This window comes from Oryctolagus cuniculus, chromosome 5 (genome assembly GCF_051225735.1).
Source record: "Oryctolagus cuniculus isolate XC-2025 breed Fujian yellow rabbit chromosome 5, ASM5122573v1, whole genome shotgun sequence".
In the NCBI taxonomy this organism is placed as follows: domain Eukaryota; kingdom Metazoa; phylum Chordata; class Mammalia; order Lagomorpha; family Leporidae; genus Oryctolagus; species Oryctolagus cuniculus.
The window spans coordinates 6,024,910-6,044,585 of NC_142871.1; the positions used below are offsets into that span (position 1 = coordinate 6,024,910).

General features: G+C 40.8%; 2 protein-coding genes across 17 annotated transcripts in view; one reads left to right on the forward strand and one right to left on the reverse strand.

Annotated features, from left to right (window-relative positions):
- Window positions 1-4,205, reverse strand: part of PACRG (parkin coregulated) — a 577,440-nt gene extending 573,235 nt beyond the window's left edge. Inside the window, exon 1 of one of the 4 annotated variants that reach the window (XM_017345476.4) lies at window positions 3,785-4,185. In XM_017345476.4, coding sequence (XP_017200965.1) covers window positions 3,785-3,940 — 156 coding nt within the window. In that variant the 5' untranslated portion in view covers window positions 3,941-4,185. Of the gene's footprint in view, window positions 1-3,784 lie in introns of all 4 variants that reach the window. The other 3 variants (XM_002714988.6, XM_089332491.1, XM_089332493.1) reach the window with 3 other exon arrangements.
- Window positions 4,206-4,350: 145 nt separating this feature from the next.
- The window catches only part of PRKN (parkin RBR E3 ubiquitin protein ligase), a 1,393,119-nt gene continuing 1,377,793 nt past the window's right edge, over window positions 4,351-19,676 (forward strand). For 7 of the 13 annotated variants that reach the window (XM_051855165.3, XM_089332479.1, XM_089332481.1 and 4 more), the window contains exon 1: window positions 4,374-4,508. Coding sequence is in view for 3 of the 13 variants with exons in the window: in XM_089332490.1 (XP_089188616.1) it covers window positions 4,502-4,508 (7 nt within the window). In the remaining 10 variants the exon portion in view is untranslated. Of the gene's footprint in view, window positions 4,509-19,676 lie in introns of all 13 variants that reach the window. The other 6 variants (XM_051855168.3, XM_089332487.1, XM_089332490.1 and 3 more) reach the window with 5 other exon arrangements.

Here is a 19,676-nt window from a genome sequence, read left to right on the forward strand (position 1 = left end):
ATCTGCTGAACAAAATTAAAAGCATAGACTAGGGTCAGAATACAGAGGACTTTGCTAGACCTGTGGAAATATCATGATCTCTTTGTCTAAGAATTGGGGTCTCCAGAAGACTTGAGTGGTACCAGGACTAGAATTTTGTACAAGAAAGAACTATATAAAGAATCTGATAATTGACTGAGCCTGTCAAATAATCAGCGGGTGGGATCTAGAGACCAGTGTCAGTAAACTGTCCAAACATGGACAAAAGATGATGAGGGCTCCGTCACATTATTGTTACACGATCTTTTCATCATTAGTACTTCCACTGTACTGCCTAGATATTAGTAAGTCTTATCATGGCTATGCATTTATTTATACTATGCTTATTTAACATGTCCCTCTCCTATTTTCACTGACAACAGCAGCATGTTTAGTACTTGTGGTAGACACTTCTAAATAAGCCCCAGGATGTCTTCTTCCCTTTTCTACAGTAATAAAACACTTCAAGTTTGAGCCGGACACAGAGCTTCCATTTGGAGACTATTGTCCTGTCTTGTAACCAGCTGTGGCCACTAAGCTAAGTTTTGGCAACAGATTCAAGAATGAGAGGTAAGCACAACTCCTGGGAGCTGCCCTCACAACGGTGAGGCTGCTTGTGGTCTACTTTGTCCTGCCTCATTCTTACAGGTCGCCCCTTACTCATTTTCTCTCTGCCTGCCTGAAGTAAATGTTGGAGAGTAGTCGTTTTTTGTTAACTCCTTTCCTGATGAGGCAGGTGTGCACAGCTGGGAGTACTTTAAATTATCAGCATATTACTAAACTCTGGCTAGTGGGATATGAGTGGAAGTGGGGTACGACCCCTGAGTCACGCTCATGGTTGGCAACCTCTGCTTCCTCTTCCTCTTTCCGGAGGGTGGTGTTTGCTCCTAGGGGTGGTAAGCCCACCTTGGCCCAGGCATCATCACAGATGATACAACGCAAGCACATGGAAGGGTGTTCTGCCCTCGGACCCATTTCATGAGGAAAACTGTCCACCCTCCTGGGATTACTTACAAATTTCAACTTTAATATATGACAGAAACAATTTCCACCTCTGTAAAGCTATTGTTATTTGGTCTCTGTTAAACCAGCCAAATCAATATCCTACTCAATAATTTATAAATACTGATTATTATCATCATGTACTGAATGAAAATATAGTTGATAAATATAAAACTCCTTAGGTATATGAAGTAACATTAAAGAACTGCTTTTCCCATTTCCTCCAACTTTGAGCATAAAGCATCTATGGAAAAGGAAATTTGTAGCATAAAGTTTAAGAAGAAGTGAACTTCTCTACCATCACACCTGGGTCCATATCCTAATTTGCTTTATGATAGGGTACATAGCACAGAGTGGCATAGGAAGTATCTACTGTCCACTGAGATGAAGACAACACAGCACAGGTTTCTGGTTTGTGGTTGTGGGCTCCACCAGATCCCACATAAGGCCATTAAAAGAAAAACCAACTATGAAATCTTCAAATTCTGAGTTTCTTATCACTCTTTATAGGAAAATAATGTAATAAGATGAATTTGAGTATTGTTCTCTGACTGCAGAGATTTTGTGATTGCATATGTTAATACAGACTGCAACCAGTATTTCTTAGAAACAAAAGAATTACTATTGAAACACAACAATTGACATTGGGATCTTTCCATTTATATTTATCATTATTTGGTAAATAATTTTGAATTCTCATGTGTAGATTATGATGTTAAATAAGGATATATGTTTGCATATCCTATCTTAGCAAATCTATTTCTGATCAAGTTTGAATAGTTACATCACTGGTAGCACCCTGAAAAGAAACACCAAAGTCTCTGTGCCCAGTGTACAGTGCACACGTCTTGTGTGGCACAGCATAGGGATGGACCTTATCTAATTGATTTGCTGCAGTTTGACAGAGGGTAGTCAAGTTTCCCTGGAAAAATGGTGGCTCTTGAACATGGGATTGTAATTTAGGAAGCTGGAAATTAGCACACACTTTCTGAACAGAAATAAGCCTTCAGAAAGAAATAGGAATATTTTCCTTTGTAATGCTGAAAAGCCTACACTGCTGAAGACAAAAATGGTGAGTTGTATATATTGGATATGAAAGTGACATTTTTCATTTCTTGTCCCACTGAATTTATTGGGTATCAATAGTATTGTCTTTCTTTTATGAAGACTTTATTGTTGGTTTTGTTGGAGTATTGAGGATGAGGACTCCAGACTGTGCTTAATAAATAGTGAGTGCTTAAAAAATGGCTATTGACTGAATAAATGGATAAATTATGTTTGCATATAAGAATCATGACCTATGATAAATAAAGTAAAAAAATAAAGGGCTGGTCCTGTTTTGATGATCCCAATGGAAAGATAAGTATTACCAGTAACTAAAAGATTTTCCCTTTAAAATATGAAAAAGGAAGTAGATAATTTATCTCAAATAACTTATTTATATGAACAACAGCCTTATCCTCTTTTTTTAGTCCTGAGACACATTTATCATGTTTGGCAAAACTGAAATGCTTGATTTTGTACAACTCTGACTTTAGGTGTGAGGCTATGCTAATGAATTGACATGATATAAGAATGTATGAACACATGTTTAGAAAAAAATGTCCTTACACATTTGTGATGTTTAAAAAAACTCCCAAATTACAATAATAAAAATAATACTGTGTAGAAGAAAAGCGGAATGACACACCTGAATGGCTATGAGGTTGTGCACTGCTGACACATGAGCCACCTTGACCGTCCTGAGAACCCATTCTAGTGAGTGTAGTTACTCCAAGCAGGACCTTCAGCCCATTTCCAGGAATTCTGACTAACTCGAACTGCGTTCACCTGACACACATTCCTGAAGTGCGAACATCAGTTTGCACAGCAGCATGGCAACCTGGCCTGAAGGTCCCCCGCTATTCAGGTCCATTCATGTACTTTAAGGAGCTGGTTTAGGAAGATGGCACGACATTTGCAACAAAGAGGTAAAACAAATAATGCGACAGGACAGCACCACTCTTCATTTAACAGACGACTTAGCGGATAATGCACCAGATCCTCCCAGCGGGTGAATTTCATAGATTTGAATCCTGCACTTACTATTTGATTATTCGTGGCTACCTGTTTTCTCAGCAAAACCTGACTTAGGGTAGCAAATTAAAAACTATGTAACAAATAAGAAGGTTTTTCAAAATAACCTGGTGCGTATTGTAAATATTTTTTCTTAATAGTATTGAGAATATAATTTTTTTATTACCGCAAACTATAGCAATGTGAATGGTATTAAAAGGCAGAGACACCTGAACTAAAGCTTAGATTGTTTCAAAGATCTTTAAAAGGCCTATGAGGGACAGTTTCCCATTTTGTAAGGTTAACCACTTTGTAAGAACGCTGATGGAGTAAATGCTAGGGTTCTCTAAGGAGTCGAGGTTAAACAGAGGCGTCCTAGTGTGGCTCACTGGATGGGTTTCTGTTCCCAGCTGTCTGTCAGCGCCTGTCAGCAGCCGCAATTTGACGATTTCTAAGGGCCCTCGGCGGAGCGGGGCTGGTTTGGATGGGTAGGGGCAGGGGTGCTTTGCTTCGTGTCACCAGCTCAGGACATACTCTGGCCTGGCCCAGCAGCCACGAGGGCCTGGGCAGATGCTCACCCGTGGGCGCACGCCATCCCTGGCCCGGGAGCCTCGGCACCTGGCCTGACCTGGGCCATCCCAGGCCCATCCCAGGCCACCAGCCTCTACCTCTCGCGTCCCCGGCCTCGGAGCGAGCGAAGGGCACTTACGACTGAGTTTTTCATCATGGCTTTGACCGTGAAGCCCTCAGACACCAGGGCGTGAGGCTGGTGCACCGGGAGCGGCTGTTGCGCCAGCAGCTTGGTCCTCTTCGGCATCTTGTCTGGGCATTTGCTTAAGCTCAGGGTCTCTTTTTCTGCCACCATCTTCCTAGAAAGTGTCTTGTTCTCCTACAAAAGTGTAGTCAAACAGTCAGTGGGTTTTACGGCTGTGAGCAGGAGGTCGGGAACAATGTGGAAAGGCGCGTAAATGGTAGAATTTCAACCCCTCGTGGTGCCCAGGTCGATCCCGATGTTTGGCAGCTCCTAGGTGAAGGGAGTTTAGGGAGGCGAGGGGCGGGAAGAGGGCAGGACCGTGGCTAGAGCTGCAACAAGCTTCCAAAGGTGGGCCTCTCCGTTGCTAGGCGACTCGTCAACACGGCGGGCCGCAAGCCCCGCCCCGCCGTGACGTACGTTTCCTGGGCCTTCTGCCGGAAAGGGCGGCGGGCCGCCGCAGGCCTGAGGAGAAGCCACGCCCTCAAACTACGACTCCCAGGAGGCCCCGGGCCGCCTGCGCGTGCGCACTGCGACGGCCTGCCGCCGTGGGGGAGAGGGGCGGGGCGGCCTGGAGGATTTCACCCCCGGAGCGCCACTCGTGGGAGGCGCTGGCGGGAGCCGGGGAGCGCGTAGGCCCCTTCCTGCCCAGCAGCGTGCTCCTGCCCAGTGACCATGATAGGTACGTGGGTGCCTGCAAGGTACAGCCTGTCTGCGCCGCCCCCCGCGCCCCGGCCGCCCGGGACAGCCCGGACGCCCGGGGGCCGGCAGGTGACAGCTGTCAGCGGCGGAGAAAGTGTCCGCGCCGTGGTCAGCCCGCGCCGCCGGGCTCGGTTCCTCAGGGCCTCGCTGGGGTCCAGGAACCCGTGCGTGTCCTCCGCCCCCTGCCCGGGGCGCCCGCCGAGCGCGGCCGATGGCCCCGGGGCGGCCGGGCCGGGTCCGCCGGGCCGGGGCGCTCCGTGCGGTGGCTCCCCGCGGGCCGCGGCGGCCGCCGGCCGCTCGGAGCGGACGCGGAGGAAGCCCCGGCGAGGCCGGCGGGGAGCCGAGGAGACGCCCCCGGGTGGAGCTGGCCTTCCTGCTCCCTCGGATCTTTGGCGTCGAACTTCTGAGGTGAACGCCCGAGTGTGAATAGCGCAGAGACTAAGTCTGCCTTTCGCAAAAAAAAAAAAAAAAAAAAAAAAAAAAAGAAAAGAAAAAAGAATGAAGTAAGGAAAAAAACCCACAGAAATGACGTAGGTGCGGCTTTGTGAATGAAACTTCGGAAGTGGCTGTTAGGGTCGTGGCTCCACACTGCCAGGTGTAGATTAGCCAGCGCCTCTCGGGGTGGCGAGGTCGAAGGTCACTTCAGGGGCCATCCAGGGCTATTTAAAGGGTTTCATTGCTCTGGGTTAGCTTTGGAAGGTTTAGTAAGAGTCGTGGTTATTCTTGGCAAGTGTCACGGACAAAACACTTAGGTTGCGTGGAGAATCTGAGGTGGTTTACAAACAGTTCTTTCTTCCATGACAGCTGTTGTTTAACATGGTGCAAGTGTGCCTTGCAACATAAATGATAAAGTCCACAGTCCCCCTAAGAAACCTGCATTACCTATACAAACCATCTGCGCCACGTACAGTAAGTTGTTTTATTCCCTTAGATGCATTAACTAATTCTGTCAGTGTGTACATTTCAAGAAAAATCAGAAATGCCGGTTTTGAAGTTGGGTGTATTGAACAGTGTTAAAGGTAGGTAAAAGCAACCAAAAGGAAGCCCTGGCATGATGGATTTCGTTTTCGGGACTACCCTTTGGAGCCATGAAATACATCATAATCTTTACTCACTGATCAGTTGGAGAGCAAAACATTTATGTATTGGGAGATTTTCTTAAGATAACGGTAGCAGTGATTCTCGGAGCTTCCCCTTTAATACCTATGTCCTCCGAAACTGCTACACCCTCCTTAATGCAAATCATACTCTGCCACTTTATTTAAATTCTGCCTTACTTTTGAGGGAGAAGAAAAAGATAGGTTCCTGGAAAGGTAGGAGCAAGGGGACAAATTGTTACCCCAATCCAATAAAATTACTTTCCTTTAACTTTCCCATCTTGGCGTGGACTGTTTCAAAAGTGCTTACATTTCCCCCTCACGTTATGATTGATATGGTAAATGACCTGACCCAGACAGCTACAGAAACGTAATTCAATTGAAGTTGGTGAAAAAATTGTGCCTTTGTGAGCAGTATGGAGAAGGACTTCAAGAATATATGAGACGTATTGGAAAAGTTTAAGAACGTTCAAATTAGAATGTAATTTGACTACTTCTATTAGTAATATATTCCTACCTTCTTCAAAGGACCTTTGTATTTAAAATGAAACTTAATGGTGATATTTGTGAGATACCCTAAATGTCCTGTAGAACTGGATTTAGTTGTTTAAATAATAAATGTTTACGTGGTTGTAACGTTTTCAGTACTGATGTTAAAATTCAGTGTCTTACACTTTTGAAAGATTTTTGATTGATAACAAATCCAATAGTGAGAACACAGTCTCTTCTATACCTTGTTCAACTTAACATCTCAAAGAACTTACATGTCTGCATATACAGATCTACCCCCACAGTAATTCCTGCTTAGTCTTTTAATTATAGGCTACAATAGTTATGTGCATACTCTCCAATCAGCTATATTTTGTGGCCATATTTTTCCACTTACATAGGTAAGCATAAAGTAAAAATCTTAGTACGATTTCTGAATGATTTTGAAGTTTGCTAGATTTTTCCAAATTGCTCTGAAATAACTTGCCCTATTTTACACTCCTGTCTAAGCCCTCTACTATCACAGCAAGGTAGCAAGGAGCTGGTCTGCTCCTCTTAGGCTGAAAATTACCGAAAGACGTCCTTTCCAGGAGTGTCTCAGCTGGCAGCAGCAGTCCCTGACTGCATTTCCCCTGCCACCCACCTCCCTCTCACCCAGGCCCTTCAGTGCACAGCTGCTCCGCTGTCCTTGCTGGCCCCCTCTCTGGCAGGGTTCATAGCAGCACCTATTTGCCCACTGTGAGCCATCACATACTTTTCACTTTGTCTTCCTGATAGATGAAAAGCAGTATGTATTTTAATTTTTAAAATGAATTTACAAAGAAAAAAAGGCCACTCCTCGTATTATAATGCCTTCGTTTCACAAAAGCAGACCCAGTAATTGAGCACTTATTTGTGTCTGGTACAGTGTATGAAACATAAAAGTGCCCTGCCCTCGAGAATGTGCAGTCTAACTATTTGCCCATAAATATTTTTTTAAAGCTTGCACACTTATAGTAAATTTTAAAGTCTCAGAATTTATATTTCTAGTTGAATGTCCTGTGTACTGCTACTTGCCATTGCCTTTTAATAATTTTACATAAAAAATGACTCTTAAGTCATGAGGTCCAATTGTGCCAAAAAATAGGTTTTACCAAACTTTACACGGAAGATTTCATGTAATTATATGCAATTCTTCTTTGGGTCCCAAGTTCTAAGATGATGACCATATGGCCTTTACAATTTTTAGCCTGCTTCTGAGGATTGTTTAGAAGTCTGTGCTTTTTACTTCTTATGAATTTCATGGCTTCATTGCTTGAAAATGATACAGTGACACTACTTTATTAAGATATGCAAATTTATTCCTACCTCCAAAATTTCCTTAAAAAATGCAAAAAAGGAAAAGTTCCCCTTACTTCAAAATGATTAATATTCATGAAAGCAGTTTCAGTGCAAAATACTTTACTCTGTTAGCTTTCAGTTCTTTGATCAATGGAAATTGTTTCTTACCTGCTGTTTCTTCAGCCTTTAATTGTAGCCCAGTGCTTATTCAATGTTTCTGTTTTAATTTGCATTTAATGAGCTCATTTAAAATGTTTCTTTGTAGTAATCTGAGTGGTTTATCTCTAAAGTTTTGTCCTATTAAAGAAAGAAACTTGGGTGACAGTTGGCTGATTTATGTTGCAGCTCACCTCCCTGACTTGCTTACTTCATCCTACAGGAGAGAGTGTTGGTTAGAAGGAATTGCAACAACAAGACTATTTCCCCAGTGTTGTGGTTCCTAATTATCTAGGACTTCTACTCAGTTAATTCAAGTATCTGGTTTTCACTAAATAGAAAAGTTCCTTTCTTGATTAATAGGTATTCCAATTCATAGTAATGACTTTCGTGTCAGCTGTTTACGAGGTACTGTATCCAGTGGTGTGGATCCAGATAAGTGGTACATATGTAGGAGAATATGTTGCTGGGGAGAAGGACACAAAAATACGGAAAACTGTTTCTCGCCAGTGAGTTTGCAGCCTCGTTGGGCTGATAAGACATGTGTTTTGGGGTACTGATTCCACCTCTACCCTACAGAAACGGAGCAGAAAGATGTATGTATGTATGCACCCCCCTACACACACACACACACACACGTACACACCCATAAGACAATGAGATTGCTCAGGATTCTTTCACTTAAGGAATTCTCTCAGAATTGAATGCCCTCCTTCTCTACTGTGTACTTGGAAATGACTATTCATCCTTTCTTCAGTTTTTCAAGCATTTTGTTCACTATTGTGGTGTGGCTCAGTTACAGTATTAATTTCCTGTGTCCACTCTAACAAAGCACCACAACTTTAGCAACAACAAGAGTGCACGCTTCTGATAGTTTTAGAGGGCACAAGTCCAAAATGAATATGAAAGGGCTAAAATCAAGGCATTAGCAGGACTGTTCCTTCTGGGATCTGCTGTGGAGGATCCTGTTCCACTTCTAGAGGCTGCTGGCATTCATTGGCTCCTGTGGGACCATCACCTTCTCCTTCATTGCAGTCAAGTCTCTTGTGAGCACACGTGTGCTTACCTTTAGGGTCACCAGGTTAACCTCCCCACCTCCAAATTCTTCATTGCTTCTGCAAAGCCCCTTTTGCTAAATTAGGTGGCATTCTCAGGTTCAGTGACCAGGACCTGGGCATTGTTTAGCCTACCAAGGTCACCAGTCATACCTTGCTTTGGAAAGCTTGGTTGTAGGTGCCTTATTCTGAGGGAAATCTGACAGCCAGCGTCTGATGAAAGATTGACAATGATCAGACTTGATTTTTGCCTTTTGTGAGGTCATTTAAAGGAATGAAATCATGTTGCATGTGAGGAGTCTGGCAGTTTTGGGGTGTGTGTGTGTGTGTGTATGTGTGTATACATGTACCCCTACTGGCTAATGAAGCTGGCCAAGGGCATAACTCATGCTTCAAGGTAGTTTTCTCGGGTGGCACAAGAACATGTGGCTACTCTCCTGGACTGAAACAGTGAATTACAGCTGGGTAATTTGATGTACCAGGTTGCTAATTTGTATCCTGTAGAGAAAAGGGAAGCTTTGTTATACTTTTGACAGGAAATATGATTTCACATAACAGCAGATGATCAAGCAAAGCAGGAGCAAATAACCATTTTATGTACATTTTGCTTTCTGATTTTAGAGTTCACTGTGAACATTAGACACCTAATGCTTTTTTGGAATAGCTTAACATTGTCCTGCCCTTTGTAAATAATAACTAATCGGGCTTGGTTGAAAATTACACAGCTAGAATTTTTAAATAAATTCTAGTAAAGTCAAGAAGGACAAAAGAACAAAACTCTCGTAGGTTAATTTACTTTAGTTTTTCAAAAGGTGTCGGCAAACAATTTGATTCCATGAGGCAGTTTTAGCTGAAACGTTTGGCAAAGATTCCATTGCATGTTGTTAACACAATTAGGAGGAACTCTAATGAAAATATGGGATAAATTTTAAAAACATAGATGTAGAATTTGATTTGTAAGAAAGGGGAAATGTTCACTTTTATTAGGAAAAAAAGAAGAAAATTCGTGTTATATCCAACAAATACTTAATGAGACTCTAAGTCACAGGACCTGTGACAGACTGCATGCCTGCAAAACTAAAGGAAGAAGTCACACTTCAGTGAAGATGCTGTGTTCATGTAGAGAATTGTTATCAACGGTAATCGAAGTTATAAAGGAAGCGCGTTCAGTTGTATGATCAAGCAGGGAAACCTTCAGCAGAGTGGTCTTTATTTGACTTCAACCTTTAGAAAATGTGTTCTAGACAGAGGGTCCAGGGAGCAAGGGGTGAGGCTTGTGAGTGGGAGCTGTGCTGGGAGGAGAAGCAGTTGGCAGAGTGCAAGGAGTGTGAGGAGGAGGGGATGGAAAGGAGGGAGCAGGGTGTGGGGACGCCATGCTAGTCTGACTTTGTGTAGTGAGGAGCCACTTGGTCTTAATGCTGGGAAAACGCATGATCGGATTTATTTTTAGAAAGGTAACTGGCAGCACTGTGAAATCTTATTCATTTACATTTGGCTGACATTTACCTTTTGGCTAATCTGGGCTATCCCAGTTTGACAAAGAGCAGCATGTCTGCTACAAATGGACATACTGTACTTGTTGAATTCTAAGGGCCCTTTTTGGCAAAGAAAGCTCACCTCCCTGCCTGCAGTGGCCGGTGGGCAGATTAAGGAAGTGCCATGATTCAGGCCTCTTCTAAGACAGTTGGAAGTAGCCATGCCTATGTTGGATGGGAGATGTGAATTCAAATGAAATACTTGGAGCCTTTTATACTGATTTCCATGTGGGATATTTAAGCTATTAGGACAGTTAGCTGTACTTGATAATAATCAGTATAAACAAACCTTTCAAAAGGTTTGTGTACTTCAGATTATTTTGATGAAATCATTTTCCTTCTAAATTTTGAAGATCTAACATCTTACCTGCCTCATTCTAGAGCCAAATGTGTTTTTATGAAATAAGCGGTTGTTGCAGGAGTGAAAGTACGAATCACAGGAGAGGAGACCGTTGTCCTTGCATCTTGTGTGTCTTCTTCAATGTCCCTGGAGGAATCCTATCTGAGTTGATATTTGTCTTTAGGTGAGACCTTATTTTATCTATGTGGCTACTATATCCAACAGAATTCCAGTCGGTGTTGAGATGGGTGAGAGAATTAAAAATAAAGGAAGTAAAAAGGAAGTAACTGTATCTCTTGATTTTGGCAAATACTAAGTGTATTTAAAATGTTTCATATTTCAAGGTGGTGATTCATTATTTGTAGGAGAGATTTTAGTCCCTCACATTTTCCTGTGCAAAGATTCGATCTAGCACAAGGATGGTGTGTTTTTTTTTGTTTGTTTGTTTTTTTGCCTTTCTTTTCCCCTTGTCCTTTGCTCCTTTACTGATGTTTCTCCATATTCCTTCTCAAATGTTTGCCCTTAGAGGGAGGCTATAACGTTACTTTAATTTTGGAATAAGCTGGGATTTGAAAGTGGTTATCCCATGCAAAATGTTTAGAGTATAACTCAGTTGATGCATTGTATGTTTTTACCTTTTGCTTCAACTGCTGTGTTTTTTGCTACATTGGGGTCTGTATTTACTTGTTTGCCTAATGCAGCTTTTCTCCATGGAATACTCTCAGTAGAAACATATGCTCAAAGCTTCAAACTAATTACAGTATCACTAAAAGCTTCATAATCACATTACTGAAACTACATGTTAAAAAATTTGATTTTCCTTGATTCAATCATTTCAATTTGCTTCCAGGCTACTGCATGATTGATGGAGGAAACATGACAGGCCAATGTCAAAGAGTGTTTATAATGCCTAAAGTCTTGTAGAGAAAACTTTGAGGCAATTTAATTTGGGCAGGAATTCATTTTAATTATTCTATGGGTCTTTTTAAAAATGAGAACGTTTATTTTTGTGCTTTAGTGTTTGGATGTGATGGCATCATTCACTGCCCATCTCCAGTGTCCATCTACTTTCTCCTTGACCCCTGCTTTGACACAAACCTGGGTGGCACAGAATAAGGAATGGAAGCCCTACAATTGTTCCAAAAGTGTTCTTTCCTATGATTTAAAAGATTGGTTTACACTTCATTTTTCATTGGAAGATGTGTGGCATTATAAGACATCTGTACCTGTTTACGGTGAGCAAGGACACCTCCGAGTCCCTCTTCATAACTAAATGGTGGTACAGGACAGTTGCATCTCTCATGTGTGAGGATACAGACTTATGAATAAATATGTCTAATTCCTCCCACTGTGCACAGGGTGGAGAAGTGACCATCCATCAAATTCTTGTCTATAGTTGTTCTGAAAACTCATTTATTTTTATTTTTAATGAATTATGGAGACAAATGAATATGAAATTAACTTCTGAAGCAGAAGGAGTTTTTCTAATCATTAGCAAGACTGTTTTAATCATATGTATTACAAAACACTAAATATGGCATATTTTCTGATTACATTTGATACCTACTCAGCGAGAGGTCTGGACATAACACATATTTAATAATTGGCTTGTGTGATTCTGCTTCAAAATTCTTATAGCCTTTTAAGTTCCTGTTTTTAGTTTTTTAAACACTATAAATAATAGCTATAGAAAGTTGATAAATACTTTATAACATTTGAGTTTTTTAAATTAAATTTCTGAATTTACTTTGCTTTTCTAGGAGTTTTAACAATGGGAAAAATATTGTGGTATTTCTTGATTCTTTATTTTGTGACTGTGGCTTACTTTTCCTGCCTGCCTTCTACTTTGGGAAAGACAGAAGTTTATGTCATAGTCTCCTCTCAATTCTTCTGCCTTTTTAAGGACAGATATTACTTCTGTGATTGATTTATTGTACTTTCTGAAATCAGGCTTGAGATAAAAAAAAAAAAAGCTATGTTACCTAAGCACTGCCTGTTCACTTCTATCTGTGTCCTGGTCGTATCCCAAATCACTCCTCCTCTCAAACTGTAGTATCACAATATTTCATGTATTTAATATTTCTCCTCTGTACAACAATGTAGTGAAGTATTGGCAACAGTGTCCCTTCTTAAGAATTTTTACTCTGGAAGACCTGGAATTAAAGCGAAGAACCTCACTGACTGTAATTTTATGCAGAAATTTCATAAGTTGATTTAGATTCCAGAAATATGGAAGTGGTCCTAGTTTTTATATTCATGTATTAATGGATTCTTCTTGATTACACTAAAGGTTCTGGGAAGGGTGGGTTCAACATTAGGACATCTATGTAACTGTACATTTGAGCATGAAGTATCAAGGTTCCTGGAACTATATAACATGAATCATAGGTGATTCAAGCCAGAGGTAAGCATGTTGACTCTGGGATTTGATTTTTACCTTATTTACAAACTAGTAAGTTAGCTTGGTTAAAATATATTGTGGATGTTGCCAGAAGACATGAAACTTAAGCCTCAAAGGCATAGGACTTCATTATTTATGGCATAAAATGCTGTGTAAGCATCATATTTGCATTAGTTTCCTTTGACTCCTAGTCCCATAGCAGTGATATGGTGTAGCACAGATGGCTTCTACGCATTCAATAGGTTGTACTGCAGATGAGGACCATGGAGCTTGGGGAATCCACGATTTTTATAGCAAGCAGTAACCAAACCTGCATCATTTCTGGGGATAGATATTGTCCCATTTCTTATGATAATCAGATGCATAAACAGCCCAAGAAATAGCCTAGGTAAAATAATAGTCAAGACCCTAGAGTCTTGGTATTCCCAACAAACATGTAGGGAATATAATGAATACTTTATCCTATACCATCTTGACTTCTGGTGAATTTTCACATGAATATGCTACTCCATGGTCATTCTTGATTAATTGAACTGACACAGGCTAGAACCAAATCTATTCAGCTTGTCTTATACAGCATTTAATTAAGACTGTGATCAATAGAAACAGCAGGATGGGGCCAACCTCCATTATTGACTTGATCCAATCCCCTCCCTTCTTCTGAGCATAGTCTTTGAATCAGGCTACTGTGAATAAATCCCAGGGGGAGACCAGTAGGTCTTAATTCAGTCTAAGTCAAATCCATTATTTATCTAATATGATGTATAAAAGGAAGTTGGAATGACTTGCTGGTCTTCGATGTCACTGCAGTAATAACAGGGGGCAATAAATGTCAGAAAGCAGCCTCATGTCTAATGGAGAGCCATTCTAAGGCCTTCTCTCCCCCACAAACTGAGCACAGGCCACTCTAGTTTGGGATTTGTAGCTGTACTAATGGGGATCACCATGAGTGATTTGATCAGTTTGATTAAGCCACATAGACTGTACCATTGGATAGCTGCAGTCTAGATCACCATGTATGGAATAACCTGAGGTTGCTTGGAACTCAGGAGAAGCCCAAGAATTTATATCAATCAGATTGAAACCTTGTACTAGCCAGGTTTTCACAGCTAAGAGAGAGACAATCATGTTTAGAAAATGCTGTCAATGGCAGTGAATACAGCTGAATATTTCAGGACCAGTGCTGTCAATAGGATGTTTTTTATAGCAAGTTTCTTCAGAAGCTTGAATTGTCCACTGCTGAGAATGGGCCCTTATCATGGTCGTCTGTATCTGATTTATGTTAATTTTGTAACCCGATGGAAGCGTGTTATCAGTCTGACAGTATATAGTCTTCCAAATGCCGGAGAAGATAGGCCCAGGAATCTATAAAAATATAAAATTCTTTGTCCTTATGGGCATTCTCTGACAAAAGATATCCCTTTCAATTCAGACTGTTAAATGTAGCCCTTACAAGCACAGCTCGTCTTCTACAGTTGTCATTGGGGCTTGATGACTGCCGCTGCTCACAGCTTTTCACTTAGCAAGGTCATTAGTGAACCTGGCCATCAAGGAAGGGAAGCCCTGAGAGTCATTTTTAACCAGCAGCTTTGTTTTGGGTGGCGGAGTGTGGGATAAGGTTTCTCCCGAGGAGTAGCTGCCATATTTTCCCTGTAAAACTGAGATATCTAGTCGCAGATTGGCTGTACTCTTGAATGTACCCTTTCCATTTGACTTGAAATGTTTGTAGGGCTCTTCCCACCTCCCTGAGTAGATCCATCTGAAAAGAGGAATATCAGGTGTTCATTTTCTAGGAGAGAGAACTTAATTGCATGTTGCTGTGGTTTGGATGGTTTGGATGTATCCTTGGAAGTTAATATGTTGAAAAGTTAATCCCCAAAATCTTATGCTAGTGGTATTTGATGGGTTGGACCTTAGCAAGCTAATTGGGTCATGAGGACTCTGCCTTCATGAATGGATTAATCCATTGTGGGGTTAATTGAGTAACTGGTTCTGATGGGAATGATTCTGTTGTAAAAGCAAACTTTCTCTGGCTCTTTTGCTCTGTCTTGCTATGTGATTCCCTGCATTATGTTATGGTGCAGCAAAATGCCAGCACTATGCTCTAGGACTTTCCAGTAAATGAGTCTCCATTCTTTATAAATTTCCCATTCTGTGATACTTGGTGATAGCCAGGAAGAATGGGAACTTGGATGCCTGTTTCTAACAGAGCCATATCAGTTTGAGTCCTTCTCTTACCTGTTATACCACACAGGTGTTTATGGCTTTCAGTCCTCAGGGGATAGGGAGACTTTGGGTCCAGGTCAATATTCTTTCTCCTTAATACAGCCAAGGTCAAAAAAGAGGGAAAAGGGAAAGGGAGGGATCAGGTACTGTGGGGGTGAGACAGAACCTCAATGTCAACCAACAAATTGCATTTACTGTTGGGGCTCCACCAGGTGAACGTCTAATGTTACAGGTGGCAAAGTCATTATTATTGACACTATTGTTTTCAGCTTGGAGGAGTCCTTGGTTCAGCATCCATGCCCACTTTGCCTTGCTGCCCCATTGTCATGACAACACACTTTCTCCTACCCTATCCTCCATCCCCTCTTGGAGGAGTATATCATTTGTGTATTCTCCATGAGCTTCCCCATGCCGCTGTGTCAGGCAGGCAGAGAACACAATCAAGATGCCATTTGTATAATTTCTTTCAATCCTACCTCTCTTCTCTTAGTGTTAGTAGGCATGGCAGGGAGGACCCTTATTCCTCCCTGCTGCACCACTTGAGTAAGAACATTCCTTCCCGATCCGAGGGAGCATTTCTTACCCACAAACTCACTTGTGGGCCCTTTTCCTTCTCCTCTAGACAGTCATGTTTCTTCCAGCATCCCTTCCTTCAGTAGAACTGTCAGGTTTGAGATATGATTTTGCCCTACTTAGAGGCCAATAATTTAGCCACTTACTGTTTCATGGCTACTGGCAGAAGTCATGAGACTCCTGGGTCAAGGTCAAAGGATTTTTATTTCCCATGGCACAATAAGCAGCATGAGCATCAGCATGTTGGTGTCAGTTGGCCTTGACCCCAAATCCTGTGGTCCAGATGGATGCTATATATGTGTGTGTCCTGCAGCTAAGGAGCTCTGAGCTTAGGGAATTCACTGCTTGTCTAGCAAGCAGCAAACAAACCTACTCGTTGTCCAAAGGGATAGGTTGCCTCATCTTTCATCTGCAAAAGCAGTTCTGAGAAATACTGTGGAACAAAAAGGTGGTCAGTCTCCTGAAGTCTTGCATACCCAGTAAGATTCATGGGATGCATGAGGTCCAACAGAGACTGCCCTCCCAGCAAGGTTTTGGAGCTTCCCCATACCCATGTGTCAGGCAGGCAGCCATTGTTTGTGCCTGAGTCAACCCAGAGTGGGATTGGACCACTGCTTGAAACTGAATTATATCAGATTTTTTGGCTTGTGAGTTAGTGAAATAATAGAGACTTTCAATATGGAGGGTTATACTAATATGAGATGTTAATAGAAGAAATAGGGTGGAAAAATATGGGAACTCACCATTTTTGTCTTATAAACTTAAAATGAATAAAAAGACAAGGTACTTTGAAAAATAAAATGTAGGGGAAAATTTTTTCTATAGAAGACAAAGAGGATAATCCATTTCATGTTTCATTAGTTTTTAATCACAGTTTAGAAGCTGTGTTGGGAAGTTCTTGGAGATATTTTCAAGGGAGTCAGCTCTCCTGCCCATTTTGAGATTATTGAAAATGTAAGATTGTCTTGATCTGTTGTTTGCTTTTCTGTAGTACTTAGGGAATTTTGTTTTATTTGAGCTTTCTAAATGATCATTAAAACAAAGGCAGGATTTCCACTCCTGTATCTCTCGTTGCATACTCTTCTCAGTTTGTTGACCTTAATTGGGGAATAAAGTTTATAGCATGGATAAATATGTGTTTCCTCATGCTGTTTTCACATAGTCTGACCACCACCATTAATGTGGCTTTCTTGGGGGCACAGCTAGACTGAGTCACTAGGGATGCAAAAAATTAAATATAGTAACAACTCTTTTCAGATTTTTCTAGGTAGCTTTAAAATTTGCTGTTTGCTTTTGTGTTTGACTTATTGTAGCCATAAATAAATTTTGAAAATGAAATAGATGATTTCTTTGGGACTTCTTTCCCTTCAGAAAGAGAATATGTTATTGAAAATAGTGATATTGTTTCTTTAACATGGCAGGGAAGTGGAATATTTGTGATACTTCACAATCAATCCAAAGATAACCAGGTAACAATTTTATTATAGTTTTCATGTAGAATAATCCCTCTGAAATACAGGCCCTTTCTCCTGCCATAGTAAATACAGTCTCTGAACATAGTTGTATATTATTACATTGTTCTGAGGGTATGTTTCTTCCTTTTAGAATCATCAGTTATTACAGGCATAAAAAAGAAAAGTTGGTTAACTTGGAATCATAATAATCCCATCACTTAAACTTGAATACTTTAAATTTTTGCTTAGTAAGTCATATTGCTGTATCCTAAAAGGAAGGCTACTAGATGCCTTTTCTATAGTATATGCACATGAGGATTTGCTTGATTTTGCTCCAGTAGTCGTGATTTGCAGCTTGATGGGGTGGGGGGGAGGGAGAGAAAGCTGTCCAGTTAGGAAACATTAAGTGTGTGTGTGTATATATATATATATATCCCAGAACAACATAGAATTTTCTAAATTCACTCTAAAACTCTTTCTTTAAAGAAATAAATTTGTGATCAAAAATCTCTTTGAAGTGTCAGTTGTTAAATCAACAACAGGAGTCACTGTGCACTGACTTCCACATGTAGGACCCCTGTTGTTAATGAGTTCTACTATGAGAATTAACTGTAAAACTTGTTTTCAAACAGTGCTTTATACTTTGTGTATCTGTATGGGTGCAAATTGTGGAAGTCTTTACTTAGTATAGAGTTGGTCTTCTGTATATATAGTTAATTAAAAATGAATCTTAATGAATAATGGGATGGGAGAGGGAGTAGGAGGTGGGATGGGAGTAGGGGTGGGAAGATGGGTATGGGGCGAAGAACTGCTGTATTTCCAAAGCTGTACCTATGAAATTTGTATTCATTAAATAAAAGCTTTCTAAAAAAACAAACAAAAAACTCTTTGAAGCATTTGATCCAAGTATAAAAATTATCTGTATTATTTTACAGATAGCAAAATCTTTCACCCTGGCAGCCAAATAAAAGAGAAATTGTTTGCAGATAAGTTCTACCAGAGTAGTCTGCTGATCATAGTCATTTAACTCTTAGTGTGTGCCTAAGAATTGTTTAGTTGTTAATCTATATATCTATATAGTAGATTCATTTTACATTTTGCAAATAGCAGAGGAAAATAAAGTCAATAATTAAAATGCTCAGTGATTATCCATTGCTCATGTGGTGTGTTGTATTGTGTTATACATGATTCATGCCACTTTTAATCTTCACAAAGTTTTTGATGTTCTTTTGGTCCTCAGTGTACACAGAATGACAAAAGGTCAGATCATCCAAGGTTATAATGAGTAACTGGTGGGATTGAAGCTTGGGTGGCCTCCAAGTGTATGCATTTGGACACCTCTGCTGCCCAACCTTTGTACTTCACTTTATTTAATTTTCCTAATTCTCTTACCAGATCTCTTATTTCTTCGCTAACAGACTCTACCCTCCTTGCCTCCTGAATGAGTTTTGAGGCTAAAATAGCAGATGAAGCTAAAAAGTTTCTCTGACTTATAACAATTTTCTCCAAAATTATCTTGTTGAAAGTAAATAGCCCATCTGGCTTCCTCTTTTCACAAAGCAAAACTCCTAAGTGAGCTTTGTGACTGAAGCTGGCTGCCTTCCATGCTGTGTGCCTGTTGGCCCTAAGCAAGATGAGCACAATCTGTTTCTTCTATTTCTAATAAAAGAAAAGAGTTCCTTCATTTGCCTCTTTAATTCATTGCTGAATTTTATGTCCTTCTTTCTCACAATGGCAGCTTTCCTACTGTGGCCTTTTTTTATTATTATTAACATTCAGGTAAATTTGAATCTGCATAATGAATGCTTTTCAGTGCAAGGACACTACAATAAAATAGCATTAAAACTTGCATTTTAAAACCAGGGCAAGAGGTTGTTAGCTGTGTGCCTCCCATTGATTGGCAGGAGCTGGAGGGGATGATTGAGAAAGCCATTTCTGCTGCCCCATTCTCTACCTGCTCTCTGAATAAACAGAAGTGTTTAGTGCTCTGCTCCAGAATCCACAGGAGTCAAGCAGCCAAGCTCCGCACAACCTGGGAGTTCACTGCTAAGTACCTTAATTCAGCTCCTGAGTTTACTTCTAAGGAACAGCAGGGACTGTCCCTGTAGCTCTGATAATTACCTTCCTACAGGGCTGACGGAGGGTTACAGAAGAGGGACATAAAAATTGAACCTGAATTCTCTCTGGCCAAGGAAACCCTGTGATTCTTTCTGTGTGGCACAGCAGATAAGAATCTCGTAAACTTTATGAGCAATTGAATGCATTATTTTAATTTCTGATTTTCCTGTGGAACCAGGTTTTGAGAGGTCATCATACAGTGAGTGTATGATGATGTCTTTCCATGACTGGCAGCTGTTCTCCAAATCTCATTATTTTGAAGAAAGAATTCAGAAAGGCCTGTCGTTTGCCTGGTACTGCTCAGGAAATGTCAATTCAGAGGTAGGGATATCTAAATTTTATACTGGAGAAACGTGTCTTCCTAAAGAGGTTCTACCAGGTTCT